At 34.8% G+C, this 10,268-nt stretch overlaps 1 protein-coding gene and 1 pseudogene across 1 annotated transcript; both read right to left on the bottom strand.

Annotated features, from left to right (window-relative positions):
* Positions 1-4,637: 4,637 nt before the first annotated feature.
* LOC107879850 (germin-like protein subfamily 1 member 20) lies at positions 4,638-5,701 on the bottom strand. Its single transcript, XM_016726788.2, has 2 exons — positions 5,522-5,701; positions 4,638-5,407 (listed from the first exon to the last, which is right to left on the bottom strand). Exons 1-2 carry the CDS (start codon positions 5,643-5,645, stop codon positions 4,842-4,844), a joined length of 690 nt encoding a protein of 229 aa, XP_016582274.2. The 5' UTR covers positions 5,646-5,701; the 3' UTR covers positions 4,638-4,841.
* A 1,506-nt stretch (positions 5,702-7,207) lies between these two features.
* LOC107879393 lies at positions 7,208-10,098 on the bottom strand (annotated as a pseudogene).
* Between the last annotated feature and the right edge of the window lie 170 nt (positions 10,099-10,268).

Raw genomic sequence — 10,268 nt, 5'->3', positions numbered from 1 at the left:
GCTGAAATTTAGGTGCGAAAATCTGCTTTGTTTTTCTCTCTTTGGCTGCTGAAAACTCTCTTTTTTTGATGGTGAATAAGACCTAAAAAGATCAATATATATGCCCCATAGTAATGGTCCTATGGACAAAAGTAGGTTGGTCAAAATTGAGCTTCATTTATCCACATAGGAAGGGAAAAAGACCCAATAACCCAACACCTCTACCCTAGGCAAAGCCGCAACTACACCCACTTGACTCCTACTAATCACAACACAACATTCTAAGTCCATAGGAGTGTAGGGAATAACGTTCTTATGTCGTAGCTCACATGAGCTATGGCCTTCCTCTTAAAGTATGTTCGGGCAGCCCACTTGCACCCTTTGACCTACCATACGATCCAACCTTTCATTCGCCATAGCTAGGTCTTGGGACATAAAAGGTAGGCCAAAATGACATTGGTGGCATTGTTTTTCATGAGTTGAGAGGTTGAAACCACGGGTTCCCTTACAATTTTTCCTAAAAAAAGAAAAGAAAAAGCCTACAAAGCAAAACACAAGTTAGTTCGAAACAACCTTACCACACTCTCACACACTTGATCGTCTCACACTTGGATTCACAAGTGTTGCAAGTCAAAGTGTAGTTTGTGATGAGTCAAGGGTGAGTCTACTCGTTGGTCGGAATGGATTATTTGTTTGAAGACTCAAGGAAAGTAATATCCAAACTCGAACCAAGAAGTACTACGATTTTAAAAATGACAAAAGCACAAAAGAAACGTAGACACGAACACTGGATTCAAAAGACTAATTGACAATCTAGTAGGAGTTTACTAGTTTGTTAATTAGTACTAGGATCAATTAAACGAAATGAAGGATCAACAAATAAGAAACTAAGAAATATAAAATTTGAGCTTAAATATGTTGCGTGAACAGTAAAACGTGATGATGTGGTAGCACATAATGATTGCAGTTTTAGACAAGTTGTTATTTTCCAATTTGGAAGTCTTGGTCAATTTTCAATTTGGGAATTGGGGAATTTGTTTAAGGAGGGAAATTCAAACAAGTCTTGGAGACTTTTTCAACTTCAAGTTTCAAGACTTGACTTTCTTGTACACCCTTAAAACATGACCCTTTATATCATGAAAAGTTGTTGGATAGTGGTTGTTAAAGTCTTTGGTGGTTGAGAAGTCTTGCAAGACTAACAAATTCTTACACCTTTTCCTTCACCTTTTTAGATCAAATAAGCACTTTATTTTTAACAAGGTTTGAAGTTTGTGAAGAACATCAAGAACTATAACAACATTCACCAAGAACAACAACAACAATCTCAAGAATAACCAATAATTTCCACACGGATCCTCCTAAATCCACAACAACAATATCTTCAGCACTAGGCCAAGACAACTAAAACTTCAACAAAGATGTTCTTAGGTGATACCAAACTACCCAAGAACACAACAACACAAACACCAAAATCAGTCCACTAGTTCAAGAACTATGGGCCCTTTTGATGACCTCTCTCAGATTCGTAAGAAGAACAAGAAGGGAACTGATATCAAGAGTAAAACACACTAAAACAACAACAACACTTGATGAACAAGATGCAATAACGACAACACACGATTACAAGTCAAGAACACAAACGGATTACACTAGATATAGACAAACGATTACAAATAAGTAAAGATAGATAGATAGACAAAGGGGTGGTATAATATTAACAATCCAAAAGCTTATTCCACTTTTGGACTTTTAATATCACACACAACCTAAACCTATCTCTTAAGTGACCTCAATCGAACCATAATTCCCAAGTAATCTCCGTTTCTAAGCAAATGATCAACACAAGGATTCCACCTTGCTAAAGACTCTCAAAGAGGCTACAAAATATATTCTCCAAAAATCTTCCAAAAATGACCTGTTGAGGTTCTATTTATACCTAGGTTAACTTATTACAAATGACTAAAAAACCCTTGTAAAGGGCGGATGAACAGTGAACGCGGATGAATAGTGAACAACTTTGTAGTTTGTGGGACTTGTTCTCTACACTTTAAAGCTTGTTCCTTGGATGGGCAGCCCCCGAGATCGAGTCTTGACGCATTGAACCCCGATCATGATCATACCCGTATCATCCTCCCCTCCTTAGAAAGGATTTTTCCTCAAATTCGAACCTTGCAAAGCAATAGGAAGGACAAGCAAACAAAAGTTCCTCAAGGTATGAGGGTTAGTATTAGTGTAATCAATCATAGCATCTTGCCAAGGTGGCTCAAACTTCCCATATACCCAAACATCCCTCTTACCCAAATACCTTACCAAGGAAAAATCAACTAGTTTATCCATATAAGTGTGACAAGAAACAAGGAACAAACGTCACTTATCAAGTGGAAAACATAGACTCTTCTTGGAACAACAATTAGACTTGAAAGCCGAGAGAGGAAAGACATACATTCCATGTACATTCAAGTCATTCCAAAAGACATCCTCATCATCACACTTCAAATGATCACCAGAATCAAATGGGTAGAGTGTCCATGGGCACGGGTTGGGAATACACTTCCTTACCCCAATACTACTACAATGATGATCAAATGTCCCCTCTATACTATCATGGTCAATAACAAAAACAACTAGAGGGTCATCCTTAGTCATTCGGCCAACATGTTCAACATCATCATTTTCACACACAAGTTGATCTTCATGACTTTCATAAGACAATGTACTACCACTTTCCACAATGGCTTCAACACTAGGTGAATCAACTAGTGTATCCACAATCTCAAGTTGTACATTATCATCACAAAATGAAGGCACATTCGGCTTACTTAAAGACAAACTATCATTCATACTTAGTTGGCTATTATCCTCATTCACTAGAGTGCAAAAGTTAGTTTGATTACCTTGTAGCTCATGTGGAGCATGGCCACTCACGGGATTTGATTAGGAAGGCTTGGATGCTCCATGAAGTTATCTAACTTTTTGCACAGAGAGCCTTTTGTCCTTTCCAATCTTCCTTCCATTCTGTCCATTATTCGCCTATCTATGGCATCAAGCCTTGCCATGATGGATTTAACCCAACTAGGCATTTCAGCTTCATTTGCTATTGTATCCATCAAGAGATACTAAGTAAACAATACGAAAACAACAAACACATTAAAGATTAGCAAAAATCAGTCTACAATTCGTCACATAACAGTCCACAATGCATCTCAAAATAGTCCACAATCCCTCACTTTCACACTTTGGATTTTTCACTCTATTGGCCTTACAAGTGTTGATAACTCGCTTATACTTCAATGAGGTTACTTGGTCCCAATTGTGGCTAGAGGACGGAGTAGATTATTGTTTGAAACGACTCAAATAAGTAATGTACGAACTTGAACCAAAAAAGATACTACGACTCAAAAACAAAAAAAGCACACAACAAACATGACACGAAGAACGTACACAAAACTAACTTACAAGCTAGTAGGGTATTACTAGGTTGTCATTAGTGTCGAGCAAACAAACGAAACTAGGAAACAATAAAATGAAACTAAGAAATCTAAAATTTAAACTCAAAAATGTTGCATGAACAGTATTTTAGTGACGTGGCAGTCCACTATTGGCCTCGAGTTTTATCAAATGTTTCACCTGTGTTTACCTTGTCCCTTTTAGAATATTTCAATGTTGGGGTACCCTTTTGAAATTTTAATTAAAAAAACTTTTCTTTTAGGTTTCGAACTCTGATTTCATGTTTCAAGTTGACCTTGATAAGTAATATCAAGTTTTAAGTAGAAATGTTCTATTTGTATCTTTACAAGGCCATACTTCAAACAAAATGCTTGTAATTAAAGAGAATCCTCTACTTCAATTGCACAAGGACATACTTCAAACAAAATACTTGAAATCAAAGAGAATCCTCTACGACTCTACGATCAATTATATTGCGAATGTCTGAAAAGGTCATTTTTTTCTATTCAAATCGTAAAATGATAAAAAGATCTAATTTTCCTTTTGGAATGCATTCTCGCTTAAAAAATACAGTAACTAGAAGTGAATAGATATCCCTGTTAAGATTTTTTCCCCGATTTTCTTACCAAATTTAAGTTTTACTTTTTCTTATAAGGAAAATAAAAGTAACCATAAATACTTTTACTTTTCCTGAAAGGAAAATATAAAACTTTTTCATATTTGGCAAACCTCTTTCTTGGAGGAAAGGTTTTGGATATCTATAAATAGAATACCCTCTTCTCATATCACAACACAGTAGCATCCACAATGTAGACATTAAAGAGTTTTGTTTAGAGGTTCTCCCAATAGATTTTAAGTTTATTTTGATTTAGTTTTAAATACGTAGGCCAATTAGCCAAATCATATTCAATATACATTTTTAGTATGTTTTTTTGTGTCATTTGAATTATCACCACGATAATTTGCAACTGATAGCTTCCGCATGACGCCCTCTCGATTTCGAACCCAACAATCCCAACGTTAAAAAATAAGATTCACATGTAATTATCTTAAAAGTAGTTTGATCGATTGTTAAAAAATAAGATTCACATGTAATTATCTTAAAAGTAGTTTGATCTTATATGTTGTGTGAGTGTGAGTGTATATAAACTCCCAAGAAAGATTTTTGATAATAAATAAAATAAAGTTGCAGCGAGGATACAAGGATGAAATATCACAAACAACAAACTTATTTTATTCCATCACAAAAAATAAGTAAGAAACATATCCTCCTCCAATAACATCACACTAAAATGGAGAGGGAGCTAGGAAAACCAGTCGATATGATCAATACTTATTTAATAATTTTGTGACACAAGTAGTTCACAAAACCATAACTATTTATAGATCATATATTTTTTGAAATTATGTTTTAGTTATATATTGTTATCCCACCAGAATTGTGATTGGAGGTAATCCACAACTTTCTTATCAATTTGGAATGCTTTTGCAAGAACATCGTCACTGATTGGTGGGTCTGAGCCAAATACTGCATTTGCAATAGTAATGGTTCCTGGATTTTGACTGCTCAGTCCAGCAAATGCAACTGCGTTAATCTTTCCCACATTAAATTGGAAATGAATGAGACCTATTGGGAAGACAAACACATCCCCAGGATGTAGAATCTTGGTAAAGAGCTTGTTCTTCATATTTGGACCAGGGTTTGATAGGACAAAACCAACATATAGCGTGCCCTCAAAGACAGTAAGAACCTCGGTTCCTCTAGGATGTGTGTGTGGTGGGTTGAGACCATATGGTGCATAATCAATACGGACTAATGAAACGCCAAAAGTGTTGAGTCCAGGTAATTGGTTGACGTTCACAGGAGTCACCACAGATCCAAGTGGATTTGAAGTATTACCGGGTACATTTAGCCCTGACTCAAAGAAATCATCCGCCACAACTTGCATTGGATTTTTGCAAAATTTTCCATTTACAAAAACTGCAAAAATAGATTAAAAGAATATAGGAAATTAAAGACAGGCAAAAACAGAAAAACTTCATAAAAATTGTAAAGTTCATGTTTGTAATTTGGTTATAACTAATAAATATTTACCAGCATTTTTGGCATCGTCAACAGCAACACAGAAATCCTGAAGAGGGCTAGGTTCACCTGCATGGCTCATTGAAGATAACACTGCCATTATGGCAATGGTTAGTACTAAGGACTTGAGAGCCATTGCTACTTAAGATGAAATGATTTTAATTTTCTTTTGTTGATTTTTGACAAACATAATAAGAAACGCCTTCTATTTATAGATGACTATTTGTATGAATTGGTCGTTAATTTCCCTAATATAATTAAACAAATTGTTGATTAGGCTTGTGAATTACCAAGTCATCAATAATGGTCCAACTTTCTAAACACTTGAATATTAATTGAAGCTTCCTTCAACAACTACAAAGACCAAATCATTATTTACCTACGTCGAGAAATTAAGATTTGATAGTAACGTACTAACTTGCCTATGGAAAAAAGAGGAGAATAGATCGTCATCTATACTAGATGTACACTGACAATTAACATTATATTGGACAGCGAAATAATTAAAGGGAAATTTAGATGTGGAAGTTCGGCTAAAATAATTACATTCGCTATATATATATATATATATATATATATTTATATGAATTTAAGTTTGGTGCACCATCGGTGTATTTTTTTTTACACCATCAGGTTGCTTTTACATGCTGTAGCAGGCCGGTCATCCGTTTCTCTTGTAAATATGTAAAAATGGATGACCTACTACAACAGGTAAATATCACATGATGGTGTAAAAAGAAAATACACCGACTGTACATCAAATTTAAACACTCTCTCTATATATGTATGTATTTTGTGTATATCATGTATTAATATGCATTCTCTTAATTTGTTGACTATTATTTTGATGGACTATTATTTATATGTCAGTTTCTCAATATATAATGGGTACAATAATTCGTTGGTTTAGTCTAAAACTCTAAATCGTCATTGGTACATATCAGAAACTAATTGAGTATTAGTTCGTTTTGAAGTTTTAAAATTATTTGATCAACAACCTAATTGATTTATTAAACTACAAGTACTCTTAAATTTAAAATTTACTATTAAAGTACTAATGACTACGTTGGAATTTTGCACGCGAGAGGAAAATTCACTCTATCGCACTCTCCATAACAACCACATCTTCAATAATAACATTTCACAATAATGATGGTTTTCATATTATGTTATATTGTATGTTTTTTATGATAACATGTTACTATAATAATTAAAAATATTTGGACGAACAACTCTTTCATAGAAAGATAGTTGACTGTATATAAAAGATATGTATCTTGGCCTCATGAATAATAGAAAATTTGTTGCTTTAATTTGCATGATCTAGAACATAATTTCCCTACTAGTCAGAGCATGCAGTTTAAGAGTGCTATACATAATAATGGAAAACAAAATATATTAAACAAATACTAAGTCTTTCTCCTAGATCTTCTTCACCTGCTAATGCATGTTTTAATTAGTAGTATTCAATTACTCTAGTATAATTTGTCAATTTTGACTTTGGTGGGCCTGCGGCGGTTTCTAATATAAACGTAACGTATACATGGTCATACGTTAGTGACATACTGGGATTTTTACTTAACAAAGTTAAAAATATAATTAAATAAATACACGAAAAAATCAAAGATACCCTATGTGTGTGTGTATCATTAGAAAACATTGGAACTTGGCGGGCAACTTTGCAGTTTGACAGGTCACTCAGCTCTTGCTCGTCATAGACCTGGCCTGGTTGATGCCAAGTTCCTTTACTTTTAGGTTATTCAAACGCACAAAAATAGAGATTTCATCTCCATCTTGCAGCAGTTCTCCAAATTTCCAGTGACTTAACCATGTTATTTCTTCATTACCTTCTGCCATGCCGAAAACCCTTGGATGGTGCTTCCAGTACTTATTCAAATCTTTAGTCGTATTGTGTACAATATTCTCCTGTTGACGCCAGTAGGCTCTTGAAAACTCATTCTCTTGACTTTATGAACTTGTATACATACGGATATATAGGACTTGGATATTGTTGAGAGGTTGAGATATGGTAAAACTTAATGCATTCACATTCTCCAACTTTGTGAACCAGCAGCTAGGCATCTTGTTTCCAGGAAGAAATGTACTGAAGATGCCTTGCTCGTACAAACCCTGTTCCAGTCACAGAAATAAATGGTTCAGGATCAACAGTAAACCTAGATATGTAGCCATAGGGAGAGCGTGAGAGAAAAAACTGTGGAGGAAGCATTTTCATCTTGTAACTCGAAAAAGGTCCATTTTCACCACAGTGTTTTCCATAGTTTCAAGATTCAGACGAGACATTTAAGCATCTGTGGGTCAGCGTTTTCTAGAGCTTATAACTTTAATTTTCCCTGCATCATGACTAGACTGCCGCACCAGCAATCGTGACCCAGGCTTGGATATTTCGATAGCAACAATTGGTATGTCATCATCTCCAACGACGAGAACTATCGATGGACAATCTGAAATGCTATTTGAGCATCATCTTACTAGACTTGACACTGAGGCTTTGGAGCTGAAGGAGACTCTTGACCCACTCTGGGAGGCAACTAATTCAATTTTCACTTAGATCCAGTTCTTCGAGCAGCGGAAGGTTGCTAAACTTCTCGGGAAAAGATCCATCAGACAGACTGCAACTGACAAGACTCAATCTCACCAAAGAGCTTGGTAAAAAGGTCCATGATATTTCAGGAGAGATTCTTGGTTTTAATATCCAAGATGAAAATAGTGCCTGCATTGATTTGCTCTCATTAGTGGTACAGAGTATTTGGTTTGGACCAATTCCATCAGCTCTTAGAACTTCCAAAGAATCTATCATCCTTAGCCCCATTGGCAGCGACTCCAGGCTTGAGCTGTAGGATATATCAAGTGTCTATCGAAAACAACCTCTCTACTTCTTCATCTGATGTAGTGGTATGGTCTGCGTACACTCTACCCCTCCCCAGACCCCACTATGTGGGAATACACTGGGTATGTTGTTGTTGTAAAACATATAATATACCATAACAGGAAAAATCAATTCTGAAGAAAAAAAAGAACATGGATATTATAGTGAAATACTGTTATAGATGATGAGTGTTTTAGAGAGGTCTCACTGCATACATTACAAAAAAATGGTGACAAAATATTCAAACAAGAACATGATGAATTAGTTGCTTACTGTTTTTCCTGTTAGGACGTTGTAAGAATCTGTGTGGTGCCAAAGCCTAGTACGTTTTCCAGGATCCACAGGTGCTTCTCGACGAACAATGTCTCTTCCCATATCTCTCACTAATTCATGCATTCTTATATCATTTACATATTCATCAATTGTCACTAAACATTTATCAATGAGATTTTGAATTCCCACCAATGTGTAAAACTCACATTTATCTAATATCCTAACTACAAAATCTTTTTTCATCCCTACAAAGAAACAAGAGAGGTGAACGAATAAATTCTGATCATGATCATCTTCCAACAATTCATAACTCAATCTCAATTTTTCAACAATTTTATTAGTGGGAATTTCTCTCAACTTTTCTATAGCACTTCCCCATACATCCTTAGATTTTCCAGCCAACGAAGAAGCGATAACTTGAAGAGCTAATGGAAGTCCTCTACACCATTCAATCACTTCCTCTGAGTACTCTTTCTCTTTGTAATTATAATCTTCACTTATTGGATTTTTTTCACCAAATGCATGAAAATTGAAGAGCTCATTTGCTTCAACTGTGTACAAAATTTCAACTTCATGTACCTCAAGGCCTAATTGAGGTCTTAATAAGCTCTTGTGCCTAGTCACAATTATTTTACTTCCATAGCCAAACCAGTCCTTCATGTCAAATATTGCTTCAACCAAATCTGGCTCATCAACATCATCAAGAACAAGAAGAACTTTTCTATAACATAATGCATTTCTTATCTTGATGATTCCTTCATCAACACTTGATATTTTTACTTTTTCGTTCTTTAGAAAGGTAGAAAGAAGTTGCTTTTGTAAAGTGATGAGACCATTAGGGAGTTTGGAAGTTTCTCTAATCTTTGCTAAGAAGCAACTAATTTCAAAATATACAAAGTTTAAATTGTAACAAATTTGGTAAGTGTTGTCTTTCCAATTCCACCAATGCCACAAACTAGAAGTATTCCAATATTATCATTAGATCCATCTTGAACCCTTGAATTAAAAGAAAATTTTGATTCCTACCCACTTTCAAAATTTATTTTGAGCCATACACATCAAATTTATTTTTGATTTATTTTTTAGGGTTAGGTCTTGAAAAAGGTAAAAAGTGGGTCAGGGTTGTGGGGTCATGGTTCCTTTAACATTTTTAAAACTTGGAGAAAAAAATACAACTTTTTTAAAACTACAACATGGTCTCTTTTTATATTTTTCCATTTTTAAAATATTTATTAAGGCAAAATGACTTTCTGGACCTCTGTAATATGTCGGTTTTGTAAGTTGGACACTTCTACTTACATGTTTGTCATCTGGACCCCTGAACCCACTAAAAAGCAACATTTTAAATCCTTTTTTGGTGAGTGCAACACACTCTCCCTCACGTCAGCTGCCATGTCAGCTGCCACGCCTGCCATGCCTGCCATGTCATCTGTCACGTCATTTAAAAAAAAAAATACTACATTAAATTCCAAGTCATTTTTAAAATACTACATAACAAATTAAATATTAAAATTAATTTAATTAAATAAGAAAATTTATAAATTGTAGAAAAATTTGAATAATCATGTTTTTATTTTTGCTCACAAATAAACATCAAAT

This window comes from Capsicum annuum, unplaced genomic scaffold, assembly GCF_002878395.1.
Source record: "Capsicum annuum cultivar UCD-10X-F1 unplaced genomic scaffold, UCD10Xv1.1 ctg3742, whole genome shotgun sequence".
NCBI classification, from domain to species: domain Eukaryota; kingdom Viridiplantae; phylum Streptophyta; class Magnoliopsida; order Solanales; family Solanaceae; genus Capsicum; species Capsicum annuum.
This window is presented reverse-complemented; position numbering and strand designations above follow the sequence as displayed.